The following is an 18,155-nucleotide window of genomic DNA, read 5'->3' on the forward strand; positions in this document are numbered from 1 at the left end:
CCTTTCCTGCAACAGGTAATACCCAAAACCAGAGAGGGATTGAGGTTGCTCTGCAGACACCTGAGCCCAGTTCCTAGTCCAGCATGATAAAGAGGCAGAACATCGCTGAGTGCCATGAGCTCCCCCATCCCAGGGAGATGCACCGGTTACTACGTGCTGGCACATGGCTTGGCATTTATAACAACATATTGAGGTACAGTCCCTGTGCAGCTCTCACACAACTTTAATTGGGTCAAGATGCATCAACAGGTGGAAAGAAGATTCAGCAAATTATCTCAGTACTAAAGGAAGAGTGATGCTGGCTTTAGCAAGTGGTGTTTGCATGGCACCATCAAGGGAGCGCTGATTTTGTTGTAGCATTTGGCTACACATAATAACACATATAGTGAGTGCAGGAGTGGTTCCCATTCAGGAACACGGGATGTCTCACACAGAATCAGTCAGGTTGGAAGAGCCCTCTGGGATCATCGAGTCCAACCATTGCCCTGACACCACCATGGCAACTAGACCATGGCACTGAGTGCCATGTCCAGGGCTGGAGGCATCTTTGAGGAGGAAGAAGCTGTTGAAAGGGATCTGCTGTACAAAAGGCAGGCAGAGGGATGCAGAAAAGCACATTTGGGACTAAGCTCTGGCAGAAAACATAATTGTTATTAAAATGAAGTGTTGTTAATTAACAAAATGCTGCTACAAAGTGCCCAGACAGTCCCACGCTGCCATTATATCCTGTGCCAAGAACACGGTGGATAACTACTCACCCTATATGGACTGCTAACATTTTTCAGTTAGGTATTTGAGTTGGCAAAGATTTCCTTACTATTTATTTGTTGAACTGTATTGCCTGGAGACCCAACAATTGGCACTGTGAAAACTCAGCCTTGTTGGGGTTTTGGTGACAGGCAGGGAGCAGCAGAGGAGAGGCAAGCACAGGGCAGCAAACTAACCCGGCGAGGTCTGCAAATGAAGGGAAAGCTGAGAGCAAACCCCGTTTCTCTAGCCCCCGCATCAGGACTCTCACACTAAATTATCCTTTTCTACAGACACTTGGCTTGGCAACTGGTACTTGTGGAGAGGAAGCACACTGCAACGAGATCGTGACTTTTTAACCTGCAAATCTGCAGGCTGAAAGGTGGAATAACATCGCTCTAAGGAGGCCCTCCCAGAGCATTCACTGAAGGTCTGCTAAATGTCAGTGCTGTGTGTACTGGGGCAATGGTCCCTCCAGGCTTGGCTTGCCCAGAGCATACAGAGCTCATAGAATCATGGAATCGTTTTGGTTGGAAAGGACCTTTAAGATCATCAAGTCCATCCCTTAACCCAGCACTGCCAAGGCCACCACTAACCCATGGCCCTCAGCATCACATCTACACGGCTTTTGAATCCCTCCAGGGATGGGGACTCCACCACTGCCCTGGGCAGCCTGTTCCAGTGCTTGACAACCCTTTCCATGAAGACATTGTCCCTGATCTCCAATCTAAACCTCCCCTGGCACAACTTGAGGCCGGTTCCTCTCGTCCTATCGCTTGTTCCCTGGAAGAAGAGACCGACCCCCACCTCGCTACACCCTCCTTTCAGGCAGTTGTAGAGAGCGAGAAGGTCTCCCCTCGGCCTCCTTTTCTCCAGGCTAAACACCCCCAGGTCCCTCAGCCGCTCCTCATCACACTTGTGCTCTAGACCCTTCACCAGCTTTGTTGCCCTTCTCTGGAGTTGCTCCCTAAGTCCTCAAAAGCAATATTTACCTCCTCCCTCTTCATCTACAGATGTAGCATAGCTAAAACAAGATATATGGTGGAAACACCCAGGTGCTTCTGCAACCGTAGGTGTCAGTTGAGTGTTTTCAGCTGGTATTTCCCCCCACTCTGCAGGAGGGCTGTTTGGACCAAGTGCAGTTTTGCTTTTTGCTTCAGCAAAAAAAATAAACAAATTATTCATTCTAGGCTTTGAGCGGTATTTTAGGTAAAGCCCCAGCAAATACTATGGGGTGAGCAGTCTGGGTGATACCTGCTGCAAGACATTGAGGTACGTGAAAAATGTGCGCCACCTCCATCGATATTTTGCCTTCACAACCCTTGAAATATGGAAACACTTGGACTCCACTCAGTTTTGGAGAACGTCAGGCATGTGATGCCTAAAATGTGAGCCTTGTTTCAGTAGGTCCCTATTCAAGGAATACAGACGGGGCAATTCAGAGCAGGAGCCTGGACGTGGGCTTATTCATCCATGGAGAAAGCATCCCTTGAGTACAAGAGGCATCCATGGACTTGGGGTCATGCTAGGTGCTATGATTAGCCCTTCCCATACTGCACGTCCTCCTGTCCCACCACAGGAAAAACAGCTAAGAAAGGTGACCTTGTTGGTCACCATTTAGGTGGGAAGGGAAAGCAGAAGGTTTTTGCATCTTCCATGCAAAAAGGCCACTCAAGCTGCTGGGTAGCAAGGAAGATATTGAAGCTAGGGTTTGTGGAGCAAACCCTGACCTGGGGAGGAGCAGTGAGTGGGGAAGGACACCTTGACCTCCTAAAAGGCTGGATACCCTTCTACCCTTTTTACAAGGGCATGGAGTGATAGGACGAGGGAGAATGGTTTTAAACTGAAAGAGGGGAGATTGAGACGAGATCTTAGGAAGAAATTCTTGGCTGTGGGGGTGGTGAGACCCTGGCCCAGGTTGCCCAGAGAAGCTGTGGCTGCCCCTTCCCTGGCAGTGTTCAAGGCCAGGTTGGATGGGGCTTGGAGCAACCTGGTCTAGAGGAAGGTGTCCCTGCCCGTGGCAGGGGGTTGGAACTAGATGATCTTTAAGGTCCCTTCCAACCCAAACCAGTCTGTGATTCTATGATACCTAAAAGGTTTCTGCTTGCTGCTTTGGCCAAGGGGTTGTACTGAAAAGGCTGCAGCTACTGGAGAGTGCTAAGACACACCATCCACAAGGGGTTTTCTTGGGACGTTCTCAACCTTCCCCTGCTCATCCCACAGGACCATGGAGAGCTTGTCCACCACTAACTAACATCAGAAAACCTAATTGCCAGACTTGAGCACTGCATTGGTCATCCCTCATTAGCCATGCCAAGCCAGGACACTAGCGCAGTGGGAATGACTCACCAGGACCACGTTGTTGTCTGCGTTGATATTTACGACTCTGCAGCCGGCGGAACAGGGTGAGATGTACTCAATAGCGTTGGAGCCGCAGATGGGGTTATAGGCTTTCTTGGGGCAGTTACACTGGAGGTTACACTCCAAGGCGTGGTGTCCAAATTCAGAGCTATGACAGGAAGAAAATATTAATACATGGTAATGAGCATCATTAATACACGTCTTATATAGAAAATACGCTGCAGGTATATTGGGATTAGTAAAGAAACACTTGATTGCTTAACAAAAGCTTCCCCATGTTAGACCTTCCTCATTAGACATTGGAAGGGGCTGCCCAGGGAGGTGGTGGAGTCACCATCTCTGGAGGTGTTTAAGAAAAGACTGGACATGGCACTTAGTGCCATGGTCTAGTTGACATGGTGGTGTGAGGGCAATGGTTGGACTCGATGATCCCAGAGGGCTCTTCCAACCTGATAGATTCTGTGTGATTCTGTGATATGAAAGTGAGGACCCACAGAAATTCCACTATAACCCCTCAAGCTTTTGCTCTGCTTGGGCAAAGCATCCTGACCATGAATGGTCAAGGGAGTCACCCACTTCCTTCATATTTGACCCCAAACCTGGGGTCTTGGCGTAGTGCAACACCACGCCGTGGGAGGTGGTAAGCTCCCTGCTGAGGGCTTGGACCTGCTTCCACTGAGACCACAGGATGTGAACATGTGAATTTACAACAACTTGGATCAAGCCTTGAGGGAAGACAAGAAGGTCCTGCCCGCGTTTAGCTGCGTAGGGAAACAGCCACGGCTTTGAAGGTGTGAGCCCAGGGCTGGCCCCTGCCCACATTATTTGCCTGCGAGTAATGCGCTGCACTTTCCAAGATGAAATTTTAGTTTTGTGCTGTTTGTGCCAAAAATGTGTTTGTTTTGGGTTTCACAACCAGTCAATGGAGTTAGAAGGAATGAGGATGCAGCAGATTTAATGTTTATTCACAAAAGCACTATTTTCTAGCCTTATTTTATCACCGTTAACTGTTTCTCATGAGGGAATAAACCCATTTCTGGGTATTCTGCCACCTCCACCCCGAGGAGTGCAGCTGGGGATCGGGGGTACCCACAGCCCTGGGAATGACCCACCCATGCCCAGCCTAGATGGAGCTGCTGATACCTCTCGCTGTAGGTAACGCCTGCGACCTTCTGCGTGGGGCAGCCGAGGAAGAGGAGGGGGAAAGCCAAGAGCAGGCAGAGGAACATGCCTAGGACGCACATGGCGCTGCATTGCCTCAAGGACATCTGGAACCTCTTCAGTATGGCACCACCCACCACAATCCCGACCATCGCCCCAGGGATGTTCACAGCACCTGGGGAAAGACAGTTCTTGTACCTTGTTTTCCATCCTCCGAGCCTTATCAGTCCCTTCATTATAGAGAAGGCCCAGAGGATTTGTTGTTGCGTTCCTATTTTTCAGCATCGGTGAGCTGGAGGGGACAAAGGTTTTTGCAGGGACTGGTGGAATAACGATAAGAAACCAGCAGGATCCTGCAGCCAACTGGCTGTCTTATGTATCCATGCATGGAAGATGTAGGGACCAGCGAAAAGCTATGCTTCACCCAGCAAACGTGATTTTTCAGTGTAGACAGGAGAAAATATCAAGTAAATCTGGAGAGGATATTTAATTTCTGTATCATGCAGTAATGTGCCCACTTCTGTTGTCATCATTGTGAAACTGTGAAGGTTTCCATGACAGACTTAGTGTTAGCCTCAAGCTTTGCCAGGGGAGGTTCAGGTTGGACATTAGGAAGAATTTGTTCTCAGAAAGGGTCATTAGAGATTGGAAGGGGCTGCCCAGGGAGGTGGTGGAGTCACCATCTCTGGAGGGGTTTAAGAAAAGCCTGGACATGGCACTTAGTGCCATGGTCTAGTTGACATGGTGGTGTCAGGGCAATGGTTGAACTCGATGATCCCAGAGGGCTCTTTCAACCTGACTGATTCTGTGATTCTGTTTTGCAAAACCCACATTTAGGTGGATACCGAAGTGCAGACACAGAAGTGCAATCTGTTTAATTCAACAAAGACTCAACGGGGAGGTTGCTTTCAGCCCATAAATACACACACAAGGGAGGGATTTCCAGCTACAGAAAGCTTTTTGATCTAACGGAAAAAGGCAAAGATTCAGTAGCTGGGAACAAAAACTAGATAAATTCGAACAAGAAATATGGTGCACGTCTTTAACAGAGCAGGTAAATCAAGCCTGGGAACAACTCAGCAGGGCACATCGGTGGAGGACACCACTGCTTCAGCAGTTAACCTTTCTGCCTGTATTTAGCCTGGGTTGCTGAGCTCTGCCAGTCTGCTCTGCTCACTCTCTTCTGATTCATCTCTTGCAGACTTCAGAAGACTCTTGCTCTGAGGATGCACGCTGTTTGTTCAAAAATGCATTTTAAATACTTCTGTGTCTAGATGTCTGAACTCTCCAACTGATTGCAAGAGTAGGGCTTTATTCTTTGTATTTTTACGACCATGAGAAGATCGCACAGGGAGACCTCAGCCTCGGACATGACATTCTAGATATTACAATGCAAGCAAAAGCAGTTCGATCTCATGAGCACATTTTGAAGAGTTTAGGCATGATCAGTACACCAGCCCGACTGGCCTCGTGCTGCAAAGTGTCTTCAAAATGCGTGCATACATTTCTGCAGTTTTTAATTTTATTTACTATCTCCTTTTTTAAAGACCCTTAACCCAATGATCGATGTAAAGTAATCCCTGCTACAGAAACGTGCACAAGGGTGAGGGTGGTGAGACACAGGCCCAGGTTGCTCAGAGAAGCTGTGGCTGCCCCCTCCCTGGCAGTGTTCAAGGCCAGGTTGGATGGGGCTTGGAGCAACCTGGTCTAGTGGAAAGGTGTCCCTGCCCATGGCAGGGGGATTGGAACTGGATGATCTTTAAGGTCCCTTCCAATCCAAACCAGTCTGTGACAATTCATATCTGATGTTTCTGTGCTCCCTTGATGCAATGAGTTGGTTTCCTCTCCTTGATTATAGTCAACAGCTTTAGATAACAAATATTTCTGCAGGTCTTAAAAGATTTTATTCTAGCAAGCTCAGGGTGCAATGTAAAGAAAGAAAAGTAGGTAGCAGCTGAGAAATCGTATGGGCAAGGATCTTGTGCCATGTCTGTCTGTAGGGAATGGAAGGAGATGTTGGAGTTGGGAATGATGAGGTGTTGGAGCGAGTCCAGAGGAGGGTGACCAAGCTGGTGAAGGGTCTGGAGGGTCTGACCTACGAGGAACCGCTGAGGGAGCTGGGGGTGTTTAGCCTGGAGAAGAGGAGGCTCAGAGGTGACCTTAGTGCAGTCTACAACTACCTGAAGGGAGGTTGTAGTGGAGTGGGAGTTGGCCTCTTCTCCCAGGCAACTAGTGATAGGACAAGAGGACACAGCCTCAAGCTTGGCCAGGGGAGATTCAGGTTGGACATCAAGAAGCATTTCTTTTCAGCAAGGGTCATTAGCCATTGGAAGGGGCTGCCCAGGGAGGTGGTGGAGTCACCATCTCTGGAGGTGTTTAAGAAAAGACTGGCCATGGCACTTAGTGCCCTGGTTGATTCTGTGATTCTGAGACTGGAAGCTCCAGAGGAAGAAGTGCTTCTTCCTAACCTCTAGATTATTTTCTAAGAGGTGCTCAAAAGCTGGCAAGCCTTGACAGCAACACTTACCGATGATCATGTTGGCCAAGGACGCCGTGAGGGAGAACTGCCTCTCCAGGAACTTCCCCATGAACGTTGCTAAACCGGCAACCATGGCAGAGAGATTGACCTGAGCCAACACCACCAGCAGGTAGACGGGATGACGCAGGTTCCTCAACAGGACCAGAGGAAACTCTGAAAGGCAAAGGGGAAACGTGCTGCATAGAGAGGAGGTGTACAGCAAAATATTAATCAACAGGACGTGGCAAAACCTTGAATTTTCCCACATTTTTTTTGTGCAGAATTAACTCTTCAGCAGTGGTGAGCTTCTCTGAAGGTTTTATTTACAAAAGGGCAGAATGTGTGTTTTCAGGGCGTGATTGCATGACCATTTGGATATTAAGCATCAGGATGAAGCATCAGGACATTGCAAAAATTAAACACTTGAAAATTGCAAAACCGGGTGAGAGAGGGAAGTCGACGATCCCTCACCCCACGTGCCTCAGGAACCAGCCGTGGGATGGGTGAATCAATGGCAGAAGTTAGTTGTTGCAAAAGATGAAGCAAAAAAGTAGGGTTTTGAGTGCAGAGCATGTCCAGCCTCAGAGTGAATATCAGAAGAGAGTAACTCCTCTCTGAACACGTCCCAGCCCTGCAGAGCTCGTCTCCGTATCTGTTAATCCTTTTAATTTGCTGCTAAGGTCGGTCACACTTAATTTCTACTGAAGTCCATGCAGTTGAGACCGGGAACTGTTCTAAACACACATGCATGTAGGCAGTGTATAAAGGGTCTGTGCCAGCACAATGGGAAATGGTTGGACGCATCAGGAGAAGAGGAGAGGAGAAAGAAGAGAGGAGAGGAGAGGAGAAGAAGAAGAGAAGAAGAAGAAGAAGAAGAGAAGAGAAGAGAAGAGAAGAGAAGAGAAGAGAAGAGAAGAGAAGAGAAGAGAAGAGAAGAAGAGAAAGAATAAAATATTTTCAGTTGGAAGAGACCTACAGTGATCATCTAGTCCAACTGCCTGACCACTTCAGGGCTGACCAAAAGTCAAAGCATGTTATTAAAGGCATTATCCAAATGCCTCTTAAGCACTGACAGGCTTGGGCATCGACCACCTCTCCAGGTGGTTCCAGTGTTTGACCACCCTCTTGGTAAAGAAATGCTTCCTAAGTAAACTCTGAATGAGGCATCTTGACCCAAGAAAATTGATATCTCACATCAACACTTGGGTGATGTACTCAAGCAAACCTGAACATCTGCTAATGCAGAGGACAAATCACAGAATCAATCAATCGATCAGGTTGGAAGAGCCCTCTGGGATCATGGAGTCCAACCATTGCCCTGACACCACCATGGCAACTAGACCAGGGCACTAAGTGCCATGTCCAGTCTTTTCTTAAACCCCTCCAGAGATGGTGACTCCACCACCTCCCTGGGCAGCCCCTTCCAATGTCTAATGACCCTTGCTGAGAAGAAATGCTCCCTAATGTCCAACCTGAACCTCCCCTGCTGCAGCTTCAGGCTACGTCCTCTTGTCCTCGGCTTCTACTAAAACAGATACAAAAGTAGCTGGGAAGTCATTAAAAGTTAATTTATTTGTTTGCTGCGGTTGCAATTTCAATGCTCTTTCTGTTTCAATCATAAAAATGTCTTTTTTGATTACAGGCAAGAAACATTCCAGCAAATTCCCAAACCCACTTTCTGCTCGTGCCATTTCTCCCCCTGAACCATCACCTTCCCCCGTGCTCTTCATCAGGCATTGCATCACGCAAGCAAAGGGCGCGCATAAGGGCAACTTCCAGACAAACAGATGATGAGTTTCCCAGATGAGGGCTCCGAAAGCCAATATGCTGAAGCAGAGATAAGGAATTAACAGGAAGGATTAATGCAAGGGCCTGCCATAAATTAATGGTGTTAATTCTTAGCAGCTCACAAACAATTGGGACAATCTTTATATCTGCTCCAGCAGAGGCGCTGGGAGACTGCAGCAAGGAGAACTATCTGGGGCTTGTCTGGGAATTGCCCCAAGCTCTGTATTTGTCTTAGCTGTCCTAAAAAGTGACACGAAAAGCAAAGATCCCTCTGTGGATGTGAGGGGGTCCCCCATAGACAAAGGCAAATCTCTCGTTCGTGGGAGTGTTGCCTCTCCAGCTCAGCACTTTGATCTCAGGGTTAGACAAGCAGCTAAAGGAGCAGCAAACCCAAGGCATTAGAGAGGGTCCAAGCATGCAAGGCTTCAAGGACCTTGAAATACTGATCTCCCAAGAGTTAATTCAGCCTTTTGTGGGAGGTAGTGGGAATCTTCTACTATAAAGATTCCCTTTCCTAGAGTTCTTCAGTCTTTTAAATCAAACTACACCCCCTCTCCCACCCCAGGTCAGAGCTATAAAGCTACGACAGCGAGCAGGTCTCCCAGTTCATGGTGGGAGGCAGCAAGATTGCCGTCCTTTGCAATTACCATCTCATTACTAACTTGATCTTCCTTATAGCTCCAGGAAGGAAGCTAAGCTGATGCTAAAAGCAAGTGGAAACTTTAAAATAATGATTAAAAAATACCCTTGAAACCGTCTTTAGGCATCACAGAGAAACAAACAAGTCACAAGTCCAGTGTTTTAACTGCTTTGAAGTCACCTTTAATGGATTAATTCCCAGTATGTGCAACAGAAGCTGCACATCCTCCCAGATGTTTTCAACAGAAGCCTAGAAATTAGCAATGGAAATGACTTCAGGCTAGTTAAACCCTACTTCCTTGATCACTGTGAGCAGGTCTAATGCCTGCAAAAGGAGCACTTTGTGAGTACGAGGAGCAGGGTGCAACCCAATGTCACCCAGTGCATCTGTGCAAGAGCCAAGGTCATTCCCCACAGTGCTTTGACTTTCCTACTTTTGAATAACTCCAGCACGTGGAGCCTGCTCCCTTCTTGGGTAATTGACCTCATTGTTTGGAAACGTCCCTTGTGCTTTGCCTGAGTATTTATCTTGTACACAGCTCCATCCTGTTATTGCTGATTGTGGCTGGAAAAGCTCTTCCTGTCCTTGAGGCAGAGTTCCCAGCGCTTTGCAAACCACTCTCTGCTCGTCACACCTTGCCCCAGAAAGGTTTAAAGCCCAGTGGCTTCCAGAGAAATGGAGAATGTGAAGCAACTCATGGGATGGGCTCGAACCCATCCTCATTTTGTTCCCAATAATGTAAATGGCAAAAATCCCCAGAAGCCTTATTTTGCTCTCAGTTCTCTCCATGTGCACTGAAGCAACAGAACAAATGACAAAATTCACTTCCTCCTCCATAATCATGCTACATTTCACATCATTTAAGCTGAAATAAGTGACTAAACAGCATTTCTGAACATCTTCCTCCTCCAGGTCAGCTTAGTAATTTAAGGCTTGCCTCTGCCAAGACCTTAAGAAAATTATGAACTCTTAAAGGCGCTCCTCAGTCGTCTTCTGCTCAAGGAGCAGCCTGAAGCACATCGCTGAATCACAGCCTAAACAGATAGTGTCTTTCTCACCTGGAGTTTCCCCAACCTTGGGCCAGGTTTGGAGCAGGAGCTGCATTTTCCCCACCCACCACGGACGCTTCCCAACAGGAGATGCTGCCTTTCTCCCGGGCGAAGCGTTCCTGGTCCCAGGTTGAGTTTGCAGCCATCCTGCACGGGTGGCCCATGTGGAAGTACGAGGCGAGTTTGAAAAATGCTTTAACACCAGCAATGAGCAAACTCCAAGTGTTGACTCAATTGACTCCAACCTCAAATGCTTTGTTTGGGCAGACCCAACGCTGATGGTGCAAAGTACCTTCTAACTGGAAGTGGATGAAGACCTGCAGATGAGCCAAATAACAAAGCACAGCCCTAATCTCCAGGCCCATTGTACAACCTACTTGAGGTATTCAAACACCTCAAGCAGATGGAGGACTCTGCCTTATGAGGGATGCAGAAGGAACAGGACTGAAACAGCACAGGGAAAAAACTGAGATCTTGTGTGGTCTCTCGTTGATCCAGTCCCTGCTGGCATCCTAATGCTTTCCTTCATCCCCCCCTGAACAGGGGACCCAGAGCCATCAGAGACCTTCATCCCCCCCTGAGCAGGGGACCCAGAGCCATCAGTGACCTTCATCCCACCCTGAGCAGGGGAACCCATAGCCATCAGTGAACAGGGGATCCATAGCCATCAACATTGGGCAGGCCTGGGGCTACCTGTCCCAGGGACAGCACCAAAGTACCAGGCAGCCCTGGGAAGGTGATGATCTCTAAAAGCTCCCCTCTAGATGCAGATGGACCAGCAAGCAGATGAGGTCCAATCCACTTCTTGCCAAGAGCCATCTCCAGCACTAGGCTTAGCCTCTTGCCCGTAGAAAGAACATATTTTTTACAAGCAGTGAAAAGCTGTGAGCATAAGACTGAATTATCTGCAAAGTGGGCTTCTGCTCCCCACGCCACAGGCAGAGAAGACAGATGCAATAAGAAGGACATCGACCTGTTGGAGCGAGTCCAGAGGAGGGCCATGAAGATGCTCCGAGGGCTGGAGCACCTCTGCTATGGAGACAGGCTGAGAGAGCTGGGGCTGTTCAGCCTGGAGAAGAGAAGGCTCTGGGGAGACCTTCTAGCACCTTCCAGTACCTGAAGGGCCTACAGGAAAGCGGGAGAGGGACTTTTTACAAGAGCATGGAGTGACAGGACGAGGGGGAATGGTTTTAAACTGAAAGAGGGGAGATTGAGATGAGATCTGAGGGAGAAATTCTTGGCTGTGAGGGTGGTGAGACGCTGGCCCAGGTTGCCCAGAGAAGCTGTGGCTGCCCCCTCCCTGGCAGTGTTCAAGGGCAGGTTGGATGGGGCTTGGAGCAACCTGGTCTGGTGGAAGGTGTCCCTGCCTGTGGCAGGGGGGGTTGGAACTAGATGGTCTTTAAGGTCCCTCCCAACCCAAACCAGTCTGTGATTCTATGATTCAATCAGAAAAACCAAGCAGGTATGTCTCAAAGATTTCAGAGCACAACACCATCTGTTCCAGCCTCCTGACACCAGCAAAGCAGGACCCCTCTCCTTCAGGAGCCGGGTCATCCTTTTGTACTGGGGTGTGGTGTAAAAAAGGCTGACTATGAACGTGGCACAGGGACAAGACTGTCCTACAGCATTTCTCCATCACAGGTGTTAAGTTCTGCCTCTCTTTTTAAACAACAGAAGGGATAAAATTGCAAGGTGATTCAGGTTGGAAAATCTCCAAATGCTGTTTTCATAAACTATCATATAGAAAAGCATAGTAAAAATAGGAGGGAAGAATGCTTGGTGAAAGAAAGAAGAAACAAAATAAGCAGGAGAGTCACAAAATGGGACGTCACCTTCTCTTTCCAGCGACCCATAGATGAGCTACCACTAAAATCTTCAGACTTCACCTAAATTGTCCCCATCTACACCATCACACACCAGCTACCATCCAGTTTCTGGCTCTAAAAACAGTTTTGTATTAGAAGTCCTGGTGATTTCAGCAAGATTGTCTTCTGACAAAAAAATACAGACACTTAATTTGTTTCAGAACTGGACTTTAGGGAATAAAAACCTCAGAAATAATGAATTTATTAGCACAGCTCCTGCAGCCCCGACAACAGCAACGCAAACCCTGAGCCAAATCTGCAGCTCAAGCAGAGGTAAGACATTCCCTTCTCTCTCCACCCAGGAGCAGGGAGCTCATTTTTATTCATTTTCAGAGGCAAAGAGCAGAGTGTCGGTGTGAAAAACCCATCTGAGCACTAAAAATCTGTTCCCACGCAACCGTTTCCATCATACAGGTTCTTTAATGACAGTGCAACAAGGTCAGCGGGGGAATAAACCCCCGACTTGCTCCTCTAATTTAGCATCAGGGTAGTGAGCAAATGCTGCAGCTCACAGAATAAAAACCTGCCCAAGCTTGTCTGGCTGTGCCTGCCCTGCGCTGACCTTAATAAACCAGAGAATTTCCAATAAATTAAAGGGATAATATTCAGGAAATATGGAGGAAGCTGGCATGGATTGACTTCAGAGGGTGGGTTTTCGTAAGTAATTGCCAAAGTGGAGAGTATTTCCTTCAAAAAAAACAACCTTAGTTGTAGCCTCCACAGGCTAAAGCCCAGCTGATTCCCTTCAGCACAGAGTCTGCTCGTTTCTAAACAAGCTAATTGCACTGGATTAAAGTCACTCTGTACAAACATGCATCTGATTTTACTGGCTCAGACCCTGGCTCCAGGAGTGCCGGCTATCCTCGGTGGGACAGGGAGGGCAGCCTGGCTCAGATATTGTCACCAGCCTTGAAAGAAGGGATCTGAGAGGATTTTGGGGATGAAGAGCTGCCACTGCTGCTGGGGGAGCTGATTCCTGCTATGACCTGAGAGCTGAGCAGTAGCAGCTGGATGCACCCAAGCTGCCAAACCACTCTAATTGAAAGGGTCTTTTCTTTCCCATGGCTTTGCTCCAGGCTCACAGCTTGCACCCCTCTCTCCTGCCTGGCTTAGAAGCCAGGTTAGACATTAGGAAGCATTTCTTCTCAGCAAGGGTCATTAGCCTTTGGAAGGGGCTGCCCAGGGAGGTGGTGGAGTCACCATCTCTGGAGGGGTTTAAGAAAAGACTGGACATGGCACTTAGTGCCCTGGTCTAGTTGACATGGTGGCGTCAGGGCAATGGTTGGACTCGATGAGCCCAGAGGGCTCTTCCAACATGATTGATTCCATGATTCTGTGATTCTGCTTTGGGTTCCAATGAGGTTTTGGCCTCCATTTCCCATTGCCCAGATGAGCCATAAGCCATGCAACGTTGAGAGCTACCAACCCCAGATGCTTTGATCAGCATGAGGTGGAGCGGGGTAGTCTGGACATGATGGCAAGCATCTGTTGTGAGCAGACCAGAAAGACATCTGCAGAGCTAATTAAACCCAACAGTACGCCTAAGTTGCATCTTGAGGCTTATCTAGGAGTTAGGCTGAGCACAGGGAGGAACATCTCTTTTTCCTACCAGCACTGCAACCCATTGCATTGCCCATGGCCAGGACATGTGTTTGTGCAAGCAGAGAAACCCCATCCAAGCAGGAGGCAGGGGATGCACACACTTACGTTTGATGAACTTGGTTAGAGAGAGGTTTTGCACATGTTCAGATCTCGACCTGAGCTGGCTGAGCACATTCTTGCTCTTCTTGCTGTTGCTGTCCTTCCCATTCGCCACCTGGGGAAAGACAAGAGCCTGTCACTGCACTGACCATGCCAAAGTTTCCACTGAACTTGCTTTTTCCACAGCTGCTTTGCTGAAAGAAAGGAAAATGTCCCTCCTGAATCACAACAGGCAGCAGCCCATGCTTCTTGCAGATGGAGTTTGCAATGTTTCTGGGCTTGGACACTGTCCTCCTGCCCATGATGTGTGGCTGTTGCTCTGTGCCTGTGCCATCAGGTCTCCCCTGCATCTCCATGTGTACCATCACAAGCTGCTGTGTAGGTGTCTTTGCCCCTGTGACCAGCAAGGAGAGTGGGCAGCAACTGTAGGAGGAAACGATCCAGGCAAGGAAGTGGTCTGGGATGGAGGCAAAACATTTTTCACCACCTAAGCCGAGAGGGGCTGACCCAGAGCCACCCGGAGTGAGGATGGGCTCAGAGGGAGCAGCTACAGACCCCACAGCTCTCCCAGCCCCTTTCCACTCTTCTCCTGCTCCTGGAAACCCCACCTGAGTTTTAGCAACTCCTACTTTCTTTAATACTTTTGATTATTTTTAGCCACATCTTTCCCACTGAACAGCAGCAGCATGGAAGGGACATGCTCTCCCATCCTGGTCCATGGAAGGGGACAGATCCTGCAGCTCCCTCAGTCTTCCCTCTCTATTCAGGGGAACAACACTTTGCAGCTGGAGGTCAGATGGGTCTGGGTGTCTCTGCTTAATTTAGCCTCAGCTGGTGCTTACAGCTCTGCAGGACACTAACCCGGGTGCTCGCAGGACCTGCACCCTGGGTGTCATGATGCCATTGCTCAGAAGCAAAGAGGGGCTGTCAGAAGAGGAGAGGTAGAAGATCATAGAATCACAGACTGGTTTGGGTTGGAAGGGACCTTAAAGACCATCTAGTTCCAACCCCCCTGCCATGGGCAGAGACACCTTCCACCAGACCAGGTTGCTCCAAGCCCCATCCAACCTGCCCTTGAACACTGCCAGCGAGGGGACAGCCACAGCTTCTCTGGGCAACCTGGGCCAGTGTCTCACCACCCTCACAGTCAAGAATTTCTTCTTAAGATCTCATCTCAATCTCCCCTCTTTCAGTTTAAAACTGTTCCCCCTCATCCTGTCACTCCATGCTCTTATAAAAAGCCCCTCTCCTGTTTTCCTGTAGCCCCTTCAGGCACTGGAAGGTGCTAGAAGGTCTCCCTGGAGCCTTCTCTTCTCCAGGCTCAACAGCCCCAGGTCTCTCAGCCTGTCTCCAGAGCAGAGGGGCTCCAGCCCTCTGAGCATCTCCGTGGCCTCCTCTGGACTCGCTCCAACAGCTCCGTGTCCTTCTTGTGTTGGGGCCCCAGAGCTGGACGCAGCACTGCAGGGGGGGTCTCCCGAGAGCGGAGCAGAGGGGCAGAATCCCCTCCCTCGCCCTGCTGGCCACGCTGCTGGGGATGCAGCCCAGGACACCGTTGGCTTTCTGGGCTGCCAGCGCACGTTGCCGGCTCATGGTGAGCTTCTTGTCACCCATCACCCCCAAGTCCTTCTCCTCAGGGCTGCTCTCCATCCATTCTCCGCCCAGCCTGGATTTGTGCTTGGGATTGCCCCGACCCACGTGCAGGACCTTGCACTTGGCCTTGTTGAACTCCATGAGGTTCGCACAGGCCCAGCTCTCCAGCCTGTCAAGATGCAGGGCTTGGATCATCTAAGGTCCATCCCAGCCTCATTAGGAGATGACTGCATGTCTGAGGCAGGTTTCCAACATCCCATCAGCAAGCGGGAGGCCAAGGGAGGGGAGGATTTCTTGGATGTGCATCGGATCCCTTGCTCTGCAGGCTTTTAGGGGAATCACTGAATGGAGGGCATTAATTAGATTAGATGTGCTACTCTACGTGTGTAACAGCAGAAAGTGTTCAGCAGGAGTGTGGTTTTCATGGAAAACCACAGCGTATTTTTAGCCAGAAGGACAGAGCCAGCAGCCCCATCTCTGACATCCCACACCAGCTCAGCAACGGCGTGGCTGCAACTCTCGACACCAATTTAATATGAGTCAGACGAATTAGTTCATTGAACAGAAATTAGATGTTCTTGATTCACAGAAAGAACTGGACAGCTCTTTGGCTAAAATGATCTCTTTTCATTTGAAACTGAGACATTATTAAACATCATAGAGGTCAAAATGTCCCGTGCTGCAGATGCCACAGTCCCTTTTTGATAAGCCTCTACAAGGCAAAAGTGATAAAACTCCTTTCATGGTTTTTATTGCTAAAGCTCAGAGTTTAATACATTTTTCAAATGCAAAGATAAAAATCCAGCTTCCTTTCACTTTTCAATTAGGTTACAGGGTCTAAAACTGCAGTGTTTTCCAAAAATACATTCAAGCTGTTACTGACTGTGGCTTTCTCAGCTCCCAGCTCTTTGTACTCCAGAGAGCTAATAGTCTGTGCATCAAAAAAAACCCCAAAAAGCCCCAAATCCCCCTAAATTCCCCAGTCCAGGATGCCTCTGCATGAGCACGACCGTCGCATTTCTGTGATTCTGTAATAACACGGGCTGGTTGCTCAGCACCATGCCAGCCATCTGCCACAGCGTCATGCCAAGGAAAAACAAACAAATGTGGGGAACATCTTGCAAAACGTCCCCATATTTGGATTTTTTTCAGGATGATTCCTTAAAGGACTCAGTTTCCTGGTGCATGTCCACCGGTGAACGGGCTCTCACAGAATCAATGAGGTTGGAAGAGCCCTCTGGGCTCATCGAGTCCAACCATTGCCCTGACACCACCATGGCAACTAGACCAGGGCACTAAGTGCCACGTCCAGTCTTTTCTCAAACACCTCCAGAGATGGTGACTCCACACCTCCCCTCTCGTTGCACCTTGTGTTTTTGCCACGGGATTTTATCTGTCGCCGTCACTTGTAGCCTCGTGGGGGGATGGAGGAGGCAGACAGGCCTTTGAGGAAGGAAGATAAATTTCCTCCATGCTTTGCATTAGAAGAGCACCCCTAAGATGACCTTGACCTGGGGAAAGCCCCCGTTTCCCTGCATGGACATGAATAAATCAGGTACGGATGTGAATAAATGAGGTTAGGGCATGAATAAATTCAGGTATGACCGAGCAGGGCTGAGACCTGGACTTGCTTTGCAGGAAAGGTAGATGAAGGCAGGTCAGGCTCCTGCTTTCACCTGCCTGCTATTGCACCTGCGAGAAGGGCAGCCAGAGGTGCTGGCAGTCTGGTTTTATTCAAATACACCACTGGGAAAAGGGACAAAAGACCTGCTCCATGGCAGAGAGGTTTTCCTTGCTTAATTTGAAGCTTCTGCAGAGTTTCCCTCCGGCTGTGCAGAACCTGGAACTCCCGGCTCAGTGAAAAACAAGGTCAGAGAAGCTATTTTCACATTAAACAAACAAAAGGTAAAACCTCAGAGCTCGAAAAAGAATTATTTCCCTCCTGACAAGGTCACGCTCCCTACAAACACTTCATTATGCCTCTTCCAGCAAGCGTGGGTCCCACCAGGGACCCTATTTCCTACAGCGTCAAAATAACCAGCTGGCTCATGCGAAATGGGATGATTATTTTTAGCTGCCTTTAAAGCTCCCTGGGGAAAATCCGAACGTAGAGACCAGCCCATTCCTGTAACACGCCAGTGGCACCCCCACACCCTACCACTGGGCCCCAAGTTGCTCCGCAGATGATGCCCTGTATTTCTCAGCTGCCTTTGTGGGTGCTTCAGGATCTTTAATGAAGCAGCCCCAGGAGCAAAGGTTTCCAAGACTTCGATTTCCCTGTCCCCCCTCTTTAACCTTTCCCCATTAACTGATAACCCAAATTGGAGCAGGCGTTTAAGAGATTTCCCTGACGGTTATTTTCATTTCAGCTTCTCGTGTGAAGCGCACCAGGTCGCTGCTGAATAAACGTGGGAGGATTTGTATAAATGCAGGCGATCTGTCCTGAGGCACAAACTGGAGGAGTTATTTTTCACTTCCCCAGCGCCGTTGCACAATGTCTCTGCCTGCACAGAAGGGTCGAGTCGCTGCCCCAGCACCGTTCCACCATGCTGGACCTAGGATGTCCACTGGGACCCCCTGGGACAACCCCAGACAGAGCTGTCAGCTGTCTACACCCTGCAAATACCTTGCACAGGCTGGGAAGTCCCCAGCAACCCCGACCCAGGGCAGGAGGCTCTTTGCAGGCTTGGGCATGCTGGTGCAATCCCACGATGTAGCCAACAGAAGCACGAGCA

General features: G+C 49.0%; 1 protein-coding gene across 3 annotated transcripts in view; it reads right to left on the reverse strand.

Moving 5' to 3' along the window:
* SLCO2B1 (solute carrier organic anion transporter family member 2B1) overlaps positions 1 to 18,155 on the reverse strand; it is a 70,526-nt gene that overhangs the window by 9,990 nt on the left and 42,381 nt on the right. For all 3 annotated transcript variants that reach the window (XM_068418981.1, XM_068418984.1, XM_068418991.1), the window contains 4 exons: positions 13,837 to 13,945; positions 6,797 to 6,961; positions 4,252 to 4,444; positions 3,097 to 3,256 (listed from right to left, as the gene is read on the reverse strand). In XM_068418981.1, coding sequence (XP_068275082.1) covers positions 3,097 to 3,256; positions 4,252 to 4,444; positions 6,797 to 6,961; positions 13,837 to 13,945 — 627 coding nt within the window. The remainder of the gene's footprint in view (positions 1 to 3,096; positions 3,257 to 4,251; positions 4,445 to 6,796; positions 6,962 to 13,836; positions 13,946 to 18,155) is intronic.

This window comes from Nyctibius grandis, chromosome 2 (genome assembly GCF_013368605.1).
Source record: "Nyctibius grandis isolate bNycGra1 chromosome 2, bNycGra1.pri, whole genome shotgun sequence".
In the NCBI taxonomy this organism is placed as follows: domain Eukaryota; kingdom Metazoa; phylum Chordata; class Aves; order Nyctibiiformes; family Nyctibiidae; genus Nyctibius; species Nyctibius grandis.